At 36.8% G+C, this 13932-nt stretch overlaps 1 protein-coding gene across 3 annotated transcripts in view; it reads left to right on the top strand.

The window, feature by feature from the left end:
• myom2a (myomesin 2a) overlaps positions 1 to 11025 on the top strand; it is a 32360-nt gene extending 21335 nt beyond the window's left edge. For all 3 annotated transcript variants that reach the window (XM_063012587.1, XM_063012589.1, XM_063012588.1), the window contains 20 exons: positions 464 to 651; positions 780 to 906; positions 1347 to 1525; positions 1707 to 1821; positions 1934 to 2093; positions 2515 to 2621; positions 2904 to 2948; positions 3037 to 3173; positions 4210 to 4354; positions 4484 to 4543; positions 4675 to 4742; positions 4940 to 5053; positions 5670 to 5757; positions 5847 to 5885; positions 6343 to 6448; positions 6553 to 6716; positions 7908 to 7944; positions 8058 to 8080; positions 8274 to 8329; positions 9777 to 11025. In XM_063012587.1, the coding sequence (XP_062868657.1) occupies positions 464 to 651; positions 780 to 906; positions 1347 to 1525; positions 1707 to 1821; positions 1934 to 2093; positions 2515 to 2621; positions 2904 to 2948; positions 3037 to 3173; positions 4210 to 4354; positions 4484 to 4543; positions 4675 to 4742; positions 4940 to 5053; positions 5670 to 5757; positions 5847 to 5885; positions 6343 to 6448; positions 6553 to 6716; positions 7908 to 7944; positions 8058 to 8080; positions 8274 to 8329; positions 9777 to 10280 (2462 nt within the window). In that variant the 3' untranslated portion in view covers positions 10281 to 11025. The remainder of the gene's footprint in view (positions 1 to 463; positions 652 to 779; positions 907 to 1346; positions 1526 to 1706; positions 1822 to 1933; positions 2094 to 2514; positions 2622 to 2903; positions 2949 to 3036; positions 3174 to 4209; positions 4355 to 4483; positions 4544 to 4674; positions 4743 to 4939; positions 5054 to 5669; positions 5758 to 5846; positions 5886 to 6342; positions 6449 to 6552; positions 6717 to 7907; positions 7945 to 8057; positions 8081 to 8273; positions 8330 to 9776) is intronic.
• The last annotated feature ends 2907 nt before the right edge of the window (positions 11026 to 13932 follow it).

Genomic DNA, 13932 nt, shown 5'->3' with positions numbered 1-13932 from the left:
ATGTTCCTGTCCAGTCCATGATTTTGATCATTAACATCAATAACTACTCATTAAAAAAACTGTGTAATTTTACACAGATGTATGATGTGATAGGTAGCTTTATTAATACAACCTTGAGTTAATTAGGACTGTAATCAAGTACTATTCAGTGACCAGAAAGATTGAACTCACCCTTGCACTTCTGCACCAAAAATGAACCATTTCCCCCAAATAATTATTTGTGGTATGAAGCATCTTGATTCTTCAACATCTTCCCTACAAGTGCATGTAATGTTTTATAAGAACTGTATCCACACAGAAATATGTTCTAGTCACTGATTTAAAAAGTTATTAAGCAATTTTTTATTCGGTTTCTGATCTAGCACCTCAGTCAGTCTTATTTCAACCAATAGAGATACTGTTTCAGAATCAGAAAAATAGCCCTGAAGTCAGTAGGCTAAATCTCAGAATCTGTGCTCTTCAGCTGTTCCTTCCGCCCCGTACGGCATCGCCTTGCTCAGCTGTGACGGATCCTCCATGACTCTGGCTTGGAAACGTCCTAAAACAACCGGTGGCAGCAAGATCACCTCCTACTACCTGGACAAACGTGAAGCAGGGTCTCTGATGTGGAAGGAGGCCAGCTCCACTCCTGCCACCACCAGGGTGTACAAGGTTCATATATAGATAAACTATATTCACACTATAAACTAATATATTTGCAGTCAAAGGTTTTTGTGCATTTAAGTGTGGGATTCTTGCATTTGTCTGAGAGAATGCATCTGTGTATTCTGTGTTTACAGGTGGAGAACCTGACCGCTGGAGTGTTTTATGAGTTTAAGATTCAAGCTGCAAATCTGGCTGGTGTTGGTGTGCCATCTGAACCCAGCAAGTCTTTTGCTTGTGAGGAGTGGACCATGCCTGAGCCTGGTAAGTATCTCTTGCCCTTGTACAAGTTTACCTTCATAATAAACCCTTTAGTTACGGGAAATATGGGAATAGAAATGGAAAAATATAGCAGTTTGTTTTGACTAAATCAAAATAGCCTTGATTTCATATGCATTCATGGACAAACTGTTGTTGTAACAAACTGTATGTAACAATCGATCATAAATTTTCATAAATTACAAGCAGAAAATTACTGTGTTATTATTCTACAAGAAGAGACAGAGAGTTTAATAATAGATAGATAGATAGATAGATAGATAGATAGATAGATAGATAGATAGATAGATAGATAGATAGATAGATAGATAGATAGATAGATAGATAGATAGATAGATAGATAGATAGATCACTTTATTAATCCCATAGAAAAAGTCAGAAATGCTACATATATTGCTATACATCTACCCCTTTTCCACCCTCAGGCCCTGCATATGACATCACTTTCTGGGAGGTAAGGGACACCTCAGTCCTGGTGCAGTGGAAGGCTCCGGTGTACACTGGTACCGGCCCCGTCACTGGTTACTTTTTGGAAATGGCCAAGAAGGGATCGTCTGATTTTGCTACAGTGAATGCTGAAGCTTTGAGCCGCTGTTACCTGAGGGTAATGAGCAACTTTCTAAAAGTTCTATGATATATGTTATGTGATAACAGAAATTATTAAAGCTAAAACTGATGAAAACTTGAGGGCTGATTCTGTTCTATCGTTTGTGTTGTACCTGTAATCAATACTGTTACCGGAAACTTAAAACATTACATTTATACATCTCGATTTTGTCATTTAGGTTACTGGTCTGGAGACTGGAGCTTTCTATGTGTTTAAAGTACGTGCAGTGAATGTGGCAGGTAAAGGAAAGGCATCTGAATTGTCTGAGGCTGTGTGCATTAAGGCTCTGCCAGGTAATCATACCTTTATATTGGTTTGTTCCATTCTTTTTATTTATTTGATTATTTAATAATGTTCTATAAATAATAAAAAAAAATATTTTTGTCATCTTTGCCCTTGTTAAAGGAACTAAGGAGATTGTATGTGGTGTGGATGAAGAGTCTGGAGATATTTTCCTGTCTTTTGAGGCCAGTGAGGCTTCTGAGCTCTCTAAGTTTACTTGGTCAAAGTCCTACAAAGAAATTACTGATTCCAAGAGAGTAACTGTGACAAGCGAGGGAAGACGGTACGATGCTTTACATTGCTTGGATGCTAAACATACAGGGGCTGTATTGACAAAAATTTTTTAACTCTAAAGGTTGTTTCTAACTAGTTGATTAAGGACAAACATCTAATCAATGTCTTTGTTAACAGTAATTTTTGTTAGTGATTAGCAAAACATTTTAGCACTAAAAGCACCTCCTAAACCTGTGACAACTTGGAGTACATTACATACATTTAAGCTACAGTAATGGGATCAAGCCCACCCTCACTCTCAACTTATGGAACCTGCTCATATTAACTGAAAGTCCTCTCAGATTGTTTGTGAATCTGGTTTGAAAAACTCCTAATTGTGTGATAGATTTTGGTTTGTCAATACAGCCCCAGGTCTTCAAAATATGTTCATACATAACTGCTAACGTTAACTGTAACTGTACTGCTTCCAGATCCAGACTGACCTTTGTGAATCCTGAGAAGGACGATCTGGGTCTCTACTCTGTGGCAGTAACTGAGACTGACGGAGTGTCTTCCAGTTACACTATAAGTGAAGAGGGTATGTGAACCGCCCATGATGTATGGTCCAGTATAAAGGTGAACAGTGTCATTTTTGATTATGGGAAATAGCTGCATTTAGGGAATAAACATTTATCAGGAGTAAGTGCAAAAATTAGACAAGTGCTGTTAACGTGGGTGTATTAAGCACAAAAGCAACTCAACTTGCAAATATCAGTGTAGCAACATGAACGTGGAGAAGCATGGTTCATTAGTGCAGTCTATAAAGAAAGTCATATGATGTGACTTGACCGTTTCATTTAAAATTTATTTTTTCCACTAGAACTCAACAAAATGCGTGAACTTAGCTACAACATCAAAAATCCAAGTAAGTACTGCTATCATTTTCCAATTTAATAATCTGTCTGGGATATAGTTTTCTCTTCTTTAATGCCTTTTTTGCTTTTGAATCTTAGCTGTTCCTCTGAAGACAGAACTAAACTATGAGGTTCTTGAGAAGGGACATGTGCGTTTTTGGGTGCAAGCTAAGAAGATGTCTAATTCTGCAACCTACAGGTTTATCGTTAATAATAAGGAAGTCACCAGTGCTGAGGTACTTAGCCGTTCCTGTTTATGATTTTTTATTTTCTTATTAATATTAAAAAGTGAAACAAATTCTTCATAGTGTTACTTAGTAAAATAATTACCATGGCAGTTATTATTACTATTTATGCAAATGTCAAAAGTCCAGACGGCTTCTTAGCTGGACAACAATTAAGTGGCCAAATACTAAACATATAGGTCTGATGGCTACTGAGCCAAAACCACTATCTACAAATGCACTACCAATGGCCCTCACTTTTTTTTTTAACTTTTATTAATTTAACTATTAATAATTATACCCGTTACTGCACTGCTTTGGTGCATAAGGCTGCAATAAGTTTCATAATGGAAGAAAGTTTAATGTGAACCTCTTTGATTATTAATAAGGTAATGTTTTTTTTTATATTTACACTAAATAGTATGTGGTGTAGCTATAACTTGTCTTTTAAGCTATAGCCTTCACCACATATAGCCACATTAGACTATTTTCTGTTATTTAAACCCCCTCAATGTGCCTACTCATCAAGAAAAGGATTAAATATAGCTTATGCAAGCATAAAGCAAGTGTAAGTGTAAACTCATTTTTGTAATAAGATGAATGCAATTAAGTGTCCCAGACAGCAAAATACAGTATTAACTAGCATGCTAAATTGTAGCACATCCCACTCCATGCAAAACAATAGCACGTTTGGTTTTGGTTTGAGCAAATACTATCTGTTTAATTACTTTTTTTAGTCAATCAGTAGCATTGTTCCTTTTTGCATTAGTTAGACTGTAAGGTGATAACTTATTGATAAATGCTACATAATTTTATCAATATTATTTTAATAATGCTAAATTTATTTTCTAAACAAACACAAATTCATATCCCATTATGTTATTAAATATATAAAAATACATTTGATATATTTTTTGCGTACAAATACAGCCGATTATTAGGTTATGGTTATTTGGTTTACAAGTATTTCTTGATATCAAAAGAATCTACAGGTACAGTTTGGACATAAATGATTTGTCCTCTAATGCATGTATGTGTGTGTGATTAGGGTCACAAGATCAGCCACAATGCTTCCACTGGAGTCATTCAGATGGTCATCGAGCACTTCACCAGGGCCAATGAGGGCACATACACCGTTCAGATCCATGATGGAAAAGCCAAGACCCAAAGCTCTTTGGTGCTTGTTGGAGATGGTGCGAACTTTAATGAATAAACTGACTGTATATAATTAAAGCCTTGATCCTAAAACTATGCAGTGTTCTCAGTATCTCAGTGTTGTTGTAGTTTTTTTATTTTTCAGTCTGACATATTTTTGGTTTCAGCTTTCAAGGCTGCACTGAAGGAGGCTGACTTCCAAAGAAAGGAACACATTAGAAAACAAGGTTATAAATCACAATTATACAGCATATTGTTTTAATGTAATAATATAGTTATAAACTTTGAACTTCATTTTGCACATTTTAAAATCACACTTTGCTAAATATTATTTTAATGTTTTGTACTGTTTGTCTAGGTCCTCATTTCTCAGAGTACTTGACTTTCCATGTGAAAGAGGACTGCACTGTTAAACTTGTATGTAAGGTAAGACCCCCGGCTGCAGATAAAGGACCCTTGTGTTCATCGTAAAAACAAAGCATAGATTCCTAACAGCTATAATTACTAGATTTTAATGGATATTTTAAAAATTCATCCATTAAAATCCTGTGTTTTTACCATCTGGCATAATTACTGATCCAAAATAATGACATTCTGGTTATGTTTGTGTGATTGTGTTATAGTTGGCTAATGTGAAAAAGGAGACCACATTTACCTGGTTTAAAGATGATGAGGAAATCACTGTTGATGTCGCACCCAACCCAATGTCTGGATCCTGTGCTCTTCCTATCCCATTGGTAATTATGAATTGTTAAGTTTGAATGTTGTTGTTGCAGGCCTTATTTAATTTTTAAAATATGAGCAGATCGAATGTGTATTCAGCTGGCATTTGCAGACAATATACTAACATTAAAAACTTAATTGATAGCACATTCAAAGAAATTTTTTTTTTTAATTATCTGATTTTTAAAAATCAATCCAGCATAGATTCATATGTGGATTCATTCGACTCCTAGGGGGGCTATCACAACACCTCTGGAGGAAGCTCATCCATCCAGTGTTGTTCGGCTAAAAGACACCTTAATTAAGTTATCCAATAAAGAAGATAAAGAATGCTGCCATATGAACTGGCGGAAAAACAATGTACCATGCCCGGCATCATGGCCTTAGAGAGAGTGCAAAAATAACAGCTTAAAACAGAGGTTGTCAGTTATTAGTGGGCATGATCCTGTATTCTGTACCCCCTCCTGAGCTATACGATAAACCAGCTAAAGAACCACAAAATAAAAGTAGATGGTTATAATCGAGTTAATCAAGTGTTTTTAAACTCACAAAAGTTTAGTAAATCAGGTATAATATGTGTTATTTTTAATAGTTTAGACTAAAGCAAAAACTTTTTTTTTGTATTTATAGTTTTCCAGAAAAGATCAGGGAATTTACAAAGCTCTACTCGAAGACAATCGTGGAAAGGACACCTCTATTTATGACATTTCTGGCCAAAGTAAGGTTTTTATTTCACAGACATCAAGTTTAACTAGGGGACATTGCAACAGCTTTCTAATTCTTATTTCTTTCCTTACTATTTTATAGTATTTGAGGAAATCATCAATGCCATTGCACATGTTTCTGGTAAGTTCACTGTGTCTAATGTTTTACTTACTATTAGCTATTAGCATGTGTGGTGTTGTAATGTATGTAATAAATAATATAAAATAGTAATATGTTTCCAAAAAGTATATGTGCATCTATCAGTATTGGGCAGCACAGTGGTTTGGTGCTTTGGTTTTCTCCCACAGTCCAAAGACATGCAGTCAGGTTAAGTGGAGATACAAAATTGTCCTAGGTAAGAGTGGGTGAGAGAATGTGTGTGTTTGCCCTCTGATGGACCATTTGACCTGTCCATAAAACGTGATAAAACTGACAATAAATGAATGGATGAATCTATGAGTATTGAAACACATTGCCATGTTAGTGGACACATGACTAAGCCCTGTTACTGTGTCCCTGAACTGCAATACTTGCAGTGAGAAATTGTCATGACTGGTAATTGAAATATCAAAACAGCAAACGTTTTTGGTTGTTACAGGCTCCTCTGCCTCTGAGCTGATGTTGCAGTGCACACCAGAGGGCATCAGATTGCAGTGCTACATGAAGTACTACACCGAGGAGATGAAGACCAGCTGGTTCCACAGGTACCCTCCTTTCCACTTGTTTTTTTCCTCTTAATCTGCCAGATTTAACAAGATCCTCATATTTGTCAGTGAAGTAATGCAAAAAATGATGTTTTGGGTCTTAGGGAGAGTAAGATTGCCTCTTCAGAAAAAATGAGGATTGGAGGTACATCTGAGATGGCCTGGATGCAGATCTGTGAGCCCACTGATAGAGAGAAGGGCCAGTACACTATTGAGATCCATGATGGCAAAACTGCTCACACCCGTTCTTTTGACCTCTCTGGACAAGGTAAGTCTTTGCTATATGAAGTATTTTGTAATAATAACTTTGTACATTCTAATGATTTGGCATCACTGTGGCACACCACCATACGGTACCTGGTGCAAATCAGAGTACCCATAGAACAGTGATCATAGTCAAGGTCTTATAGTATAAATATTCAACCCCCCACCCTAAAATGATAAAGCAAGATAGTCATAGTCATTGACTCACCTCCATGCTTGACTGTGAGGATAGTATTCTTTTGATGATGGGCCTTTTGCCACACAAAAAAATGCTGATTGATATAACCAAAGTTGGATGGCATGGTGGCTCAGTGGGTAGCACTGTCGCCTCACAACAAGAAGTTCCTGGGTTCAATCCCCAGGTGGGGCGGTCTGGGTCCTTTCTGTGTGGAGAACTGAACCAGAATTCTACAGACCTACCCAAATTCTTCCTGTGCTTCTTGGTCAAGAATGATGTGCATCGTGGAGGCCATAATGTCCTTGGTTGTTAAGTGATCTTCTTAAGGTTGCCACTGACACATTTGTCCCAGCCTTTATCAGGTCATCATGTGAGTCTTTTGCAGGAAATGACTTCTTTTTATACTTATTGCCCTTTTGTTGCAATGAAAGGACCCCCTCTCTCAACTTTTGTAAAGCTTTTAGGTTTTCATTATGGCTGCAACACCCCTTGAACACTTACATTTCTGGGTGGTGTTTATATAACACATCACAGTTGAAGCAAATTAAGACATTATTATTGAGTTTCCAATGGTTAAACATGTAGTAACTCAACTTTAGCCCATACAGACTAGAAATAGGTTTTAAGATAGCAATGTTATGTAGGGGTTGAACAACTTTGCCAGGCAGTAATAACAAAATATCCTGGTACTCTGCATCTTTCATCTCAATATTATTTAACCTACGAATGCAAAATTTAAAGCAAAATCTAGCTCTGTAGAAAAGTGGGGCGGTTGAATATTTTTGTTTACATGCTGTAAACAGTAAAATAAAATGTTTTTCTTAGGCTTGCTTGCTGTTAAATAGATCTGGGATTATACTGAACCATTAAAAGCTCTAACCCTAACGTTCCACTCATATGTGTAGCTACATGACAACTGCAAGCTACAATGATAATTTAATGGAAAAAGGAACAATCTATAGTGCAAATGCAAATTTTTTTTATATAATCCTAATAATTGTTTTCTTCTCTCAACAGCATACACTGATGCTTATGCAGAGTTCCAGAGGCTCAAGTAAGAGAAGCAATAATACATTACAGTACAATGCATTACAATTATTTTTTTCTAATATTTGTAAAATTAGCATAAATAAAAGTAATTTTAATGAGCTTGTGTTCTTTTTACAGAGCTGCTGCATTTGCTGAGAAGAGTAAGTAAAATAATAACAGTAAATACAATTTAATGAATGCATTCCTACTGCGTTTTACAGCTTGCTTAATCAGTCACACTCACCACTTCAGTTATATTTTTAATTCAATTCAAGTACATTTTTACAGATAAATATATTCATTTTATTTCATGTTTAATGAGGTTTTTCATCTCCTCATTTTCTCTTTATCTAGATCGTGGTAGGGTACTGGGTGGACTGCCAGATGTTGTCACTATTATGGAGTATAAGGTAATTAATTATTTATCAGGCCTGGGCTTTAATCAGAATGCATGTAGGAATTGAACGATTATAATGTGAGACTTCTATTTCAGTGTGTATTAGACTATACGTAGTTGCAGAAACCTTAGTAAATTAAAAAAATGACACCTGGCTTTTGGCTTTTTTGGTTTCTTTAGTTGAGCAGTGACAGGAGTCCTCGTTGGTTTTACAAGCCATTAAAATTGTGCTTCATGTGTATTTCACCAGCATTAAATTGCATATTGTTTTGCATACTCACTGTGGTCGCCCTCTGAGTAGAAAATTGCATACAGTGAAAGTGTGTCCAGCTCGTAGGACGAGGTTTGTTGTGAGCTAATGCCAGTTAGTGAACTCAACACTTAATCCTAATATAATTCCCAAGTGTCAAATTAACTCAAGCATTTGTTACATAAACACACTTATTTTGTTGTTTATGTAACAAATGCTTAAGTTAATTTGACATTCAACTATTTCACAACCAAAAGTTTATTTTTGGTTTATTACCTTCAAGTCTGCACTTGGAATGCAGGCTGGTATAAGCATTCAGACTATGAATGTTTAGCACTTGTTTAAAACTATTGTCATTATTATAATGCTTAAATTAGAAAGGCAAAAATACACTTTTAAATGTTTAGGAGCCCTAACATAAATCTATCAACACGATTAACCTTTTGGCTGAATTACATGAAAGATATACTGTACATGCAAAATACTTTATACATTATACATGCTAATAAACTTTATTTTATATAAATCTTTTTAAATGATATTTAAAATCTAATTAAAATGTGCTAAAAGAGCAAAATTTGTGCCCTATTTGTGACCCTAGTGTAATCATTTACACACAGGTACTTAGGCATACCTCTGGCTGAATCTTAAATGTCAGTCTATTTAGTATGTAGTGAACTATGTAGGCTTTTTTAATGTCATTGCATTGTGTGTTATGTATTAAGAACTCAAAGTAAATAAAAAGCTATTTTTGCTTAACAAGTAAGATTGGAATACCAGTAATGTTGACTCTATATTTGATAGTATAAATTTATCCTACAAGCTAATTGATATTCAAATGGATTCATATTCATCCTATTCCTCTTAGACATAAACAGTCATGGCTTGCCTGTAGTGGTAAGCTAGCATAATAGACCACTGCACTATGCTACCTGAGCACCCAACTGTGATTTTTAGTCTTTACAATGTCATGAAAAAAAATGTGTGTGATGTATGAGGAAAAACATTCAATTAGAGCTCAATTTTAGCTACACTTAACCTGAGACACTTAGGAATAATACAAAATAGTGATATTAAATAACAATAGAACAGCTGTAATAAATAATAATTAAATACATTTGCATTGTTACTTTGACATCAATCTTTAATAAATGAATAACTAACTAACACAGCCCTCATCCAGTGTTATTGTGATTTCCCTACTTTGCAGACCCTAAGTTTGACATGCACAGTGTGGGGTGACCCCAAACCTGAGGTCACCTGGTTCAAGAATGAACAGGAAGTCGTGTCCAGTGACCACAACCAGATCTCATTTGAGAGTGGCAAGTTTGCTAGTCTGACCATTAAAACAGTCACCGTGGATGATTCTGGCAAGTACAGCATCAACGTGAGGAACAAGTATGGTGGTGAGTTTGTGGAGATCACTGTCAGTGTGTACAAGCAGGGCGAGGAGATCCCAGAACCCAAACTGGGACAGACCGCCAAACCAAGCACAGCACCCAGGACCCCTGCACCTCCTGCTGCCAAGCCCCAGACTCCTGCCCCATCTGTGAAAAGCCCCAGTCCATCCCCAGCCCCGTCTGTTAAATCTCCAACACCTACTCCATCAATGAAGTCCCCCACCCCAGCTCCAAAATCCCCTACCCCACCTAGGAGTACCAAGTCCCCCACTCCACCCAGGTCTCTTAGGTCCCCAACCCCCACTAAGAAGTAATAAAAAGGATGTAATGGTTGAGGATGGTTAAGGTGTTGATATTACAAATGTATTGTGCTCTATATAATTAGTAATGATGACAGGTTGAAGTTTTTGGCCTGATGTAATACTGCCAAAAAACCTCATCAAACTCATTTAATTTTCAGTTTTTCATAGACAGTTAAATGGTAACTCTTTCTCATAGGCCCTAAAAGCACATTAATCTGTATCATGTCTATGATACCTTTAAGAAAATGTGTTTGGTTTTGTTATTTCTGAATCTGCCAAATTGGATAATGAAGTAGTAAAATACATAACACTGACTGCCAAAAAATATAAAGAATATAACTTTAAAACTAAGATGTGCTATAATACAGTTTATGCAAAATTTGAACACTCTTGGTTTAAATTCCATTATATTGTTGACTTATTAATACATCCTCCTGAGGAAACAAGCTTATATGCACTTTAATGCATAACTACTGTTTATTTGCTGAATTAAACATAAAGTATATCAATAAAAGTATGTGGACACCCCTCATACTTATCAAGTTCAGATTTTTCAGCCGTACCCATTGCTAACAGGTGTACAAGATCATTAGAATTTAACATAGAAAATAAACAAATGGAATCTGACCAGGATGATCGAGATTTTGCCAAAGACTGTAGCTACAATCTTTGCAAATGGCTTCACTATATCACTGTATTATTTTATTGTGTAGCTCTCTAGTGCTTTGTTTTAGCAATAAAAACAGTGATTAACTTCCTTCTGTCTCTTTGCTTGATGTTTCCATCTTTGGCTTGTGTATGGCTTTCTCTTTGCTCTTTCCTCCGTAAGTTCTTCTCTTTTATCCTACTTTTTAAAGAGCATTTTTTAATGCAGAGATAGACAGAGTTAAAGGACAATGATTTTCCAAAATACTCCCAAGACCTAATGTTCAAACAGCTAGCACACATAATGAGACAGAAAAATTACAAGTGCATTACAGTTTATATTCATTTATTTATTTTTGTACAGGTTATAAAGTCTAGTGTGTTAAAGACATTTTATACAGCTTACGCGTATCATAGAAAAATCAACATTACACTGTAAACTCTTGGGTATATGTGTATTAATTAATATGAAACATGTTTACTTAAATGTTATATTAAGGAGTACTATAGCCTACACCTACATTTGAAGTCAAATGTTTATATACACTTATAAGGGACATGTATTTGGCATTGTCATTTGGCTTTCAAAGATTTCTGCAACTGTTTTTTTCTGTGACTGACTGAAACACACATTTCTTTGGTACCTACAGTATAGCTGGTCAGAAATATACACACAGCACCATATACTGTAAGTACTTTTGTAGAAATGTCTTTAATGTCATTTGACTTTGTGGCCTCCTAATTCCTAATTCCTTGTTAATAACTATGATTGACTATAGCTGGTAAAATCTGTGTCCATATAAACAAGGCTTGTTTAACTGCACATGTAAAAACAAGTATATAAAGGTCACTAATGTTGGAAATAAAAATCTATATGAAAAAGTCAACTTATGCTGGGAATGCAATCCGAGTACTACCAAAAACAAGTCTGCCGATCAGAAGCTGCTGGAACAGATGTTCCTGTGCACAGTCATGTAAGCTTTACTTTTCCATTGTATTACAGACTGACATGCAATTAAAGTTTAAAGTTTACATAATGACACACACACACACACACACATACACACACACCTACGAACACACACAAACTGGAGCAGGGGCTTCTATTTTGTGCAGCAGCCTTTAAGTCTTACCAAGAAAACGTCCCTTATAAGTGTAGATAAACAAAGTTTTGCATCCAAATGAATTAAACAGGGATTCTCTGAAATCTGTACAATCTAAGTGCAGTAACAGGAGTGTGTAATAATCAGATTGAACTTTGAACAATCCATTTAAACATACAGGGGTTGGACAAAATAACTGAAACACCTGGTTTTAGACCACAATAATTTATTAGTATGGTGTAGGGCCTCCTTTTGCGGCCAATACAGCGTCAATTCGTCTTGGAAATGACATATACAAGTCCTGCACAGTGGTCAGAGGGATTTTAAGCCATTCTTCTTGCAGGATAGTGGCCAGGTCACTACGTGATGCTGGTGGAGGAAAACGTTTCCTGACTCGCTTCTCCAAAACACCCCAAAGTGGCTCAATAATATTTAGATCTGGTGACTGTGCAGGCCATGGGAGATGTTCAACTTCACTTTCATGTTCATCAAACCAATCTTTCACCAGTCTTGCTGTGTGTATTGGTGCATTGTCATCCTGATACACGGCACCGCCATTGGATGCTCATGGTCCTCCAGAATGGTTCGGTAGTCCTTGGCAGTGACGCGCCCATCTAGCACAAGTATTGGGCCAAGGGAATGCCATGATACGGCAGCCCAAACCATCACTGATCCACCCCCATGCTTCACTCTGGGCATGCAACAGTCTGGGTGGTACGCTTCTTTGGGGCTTCTCCACACCGTAACTCTCCCGGATGTGGGGAAAACAGTAAAGGTGGACTCATCAGAGAACAATACATGTTTCACATTGTCCACAGCCCAAGATTTGCGCTCCTTGCACCATTGAAACCGACGTTTGGCATTGGCACGAGTGACCAAAGGTTTGGCTATAGCAGCCTGGCCGTGTATATTGACCCTGTGGAGCTCCCGACGGACAGTTCTGGTGGAAACAGGAGAGTTGAGGTGCACATTTAATTCTGCCGTGATTTGGGCAGCCGTGGTTTTATGTTTTTTGGATACAATCCGGGTTAGCACCCGAACATCCCTTTCAGACAGCTTCCTCTTGCGTCCACAGTTAATCCTGTTGGATGTGGTTTGTCCTTCTTGGTGGTATGCTGACATTACCCTGGATACCGTGGCTCTTGATACATCACAAAGACTTGCTGTCTTGGTCACAGATGCGCCAGCAAGACGTGCACCAACAATTTGTCCTCTTTTGAACTCTGGTATGTCACCCATAATGTTGTGTGCATTGCAATATTTTGAGCAAAACTGTGCTCTTACCCTGCTAATTGAACCTTCACACTCTGCTCTTACTGGTGCAATGTGCAATTAATGAAGATTGGCCACCAGACTGGTCCAATTTAGCCATGAAACCTCCCACACTAAAATGACAGGTGTTTCAGTTATTTTGTCCAACCCCTGTAGTGACAAGGCATCATTTTTTCAGATGACTGCACTTGTATGAATTATTCATGTAACGGATACATTTACTGTGAATTATTTAAGAAAGGTTAAGGTTTCATTCAATCATTAATTAAGGCATTTTCTTTCAGCTTTAATAAATGACTAATCTTAGTTGAGGTAAATACAGGGGTCTGTCTCAAAACATGCAGGCACAAGGTGGAATTACACCCTGGAAAGTGTACCTACCCAACCATCACAGGGCATCACACGCTCACCCATTCACTCACTACTGAGGAAAATTTAGAGTGGCCAAAGCTCATTGGGAACAAGCATAGTGTGTCACCAAAACACCTTTAAAGCATCCTTAAAATAAATCTTCAGACCTTTCTACAGTTTTGGAAATCTGAATGCAGCAACAACCAGCTTAAGTTTACCAGTGTTTTTCTCTATTTTGTATTCTAACCATTGAAACTTCAAAATGCAAAACCATGACCAAAATCGAAACATTT

The sequence above is a fragment of the Trichomycterus rosablanca genome, chromosome 17 (assembly GCF_030014385.1).
Source record: "Trichomycterus rosablanca isolate fTriRos1 chromosome 17, fTriRos1.hap1, whole genome shotgun sequence".
In the NCBI taxonomy this organism is placed as follows: domain Eukaryota; kingdom Metazoa; phylum Chordata; class Actinopteri; order Siluriformes; family Trichomycteridae; genus Trichomycterus; species Trichomycterus rosablanca.
The sequence above is the reverse complement of the archived record's forward strand: the minus strand, read 5'-3'. Positions and strand labels throughout refer to the sequence as shown.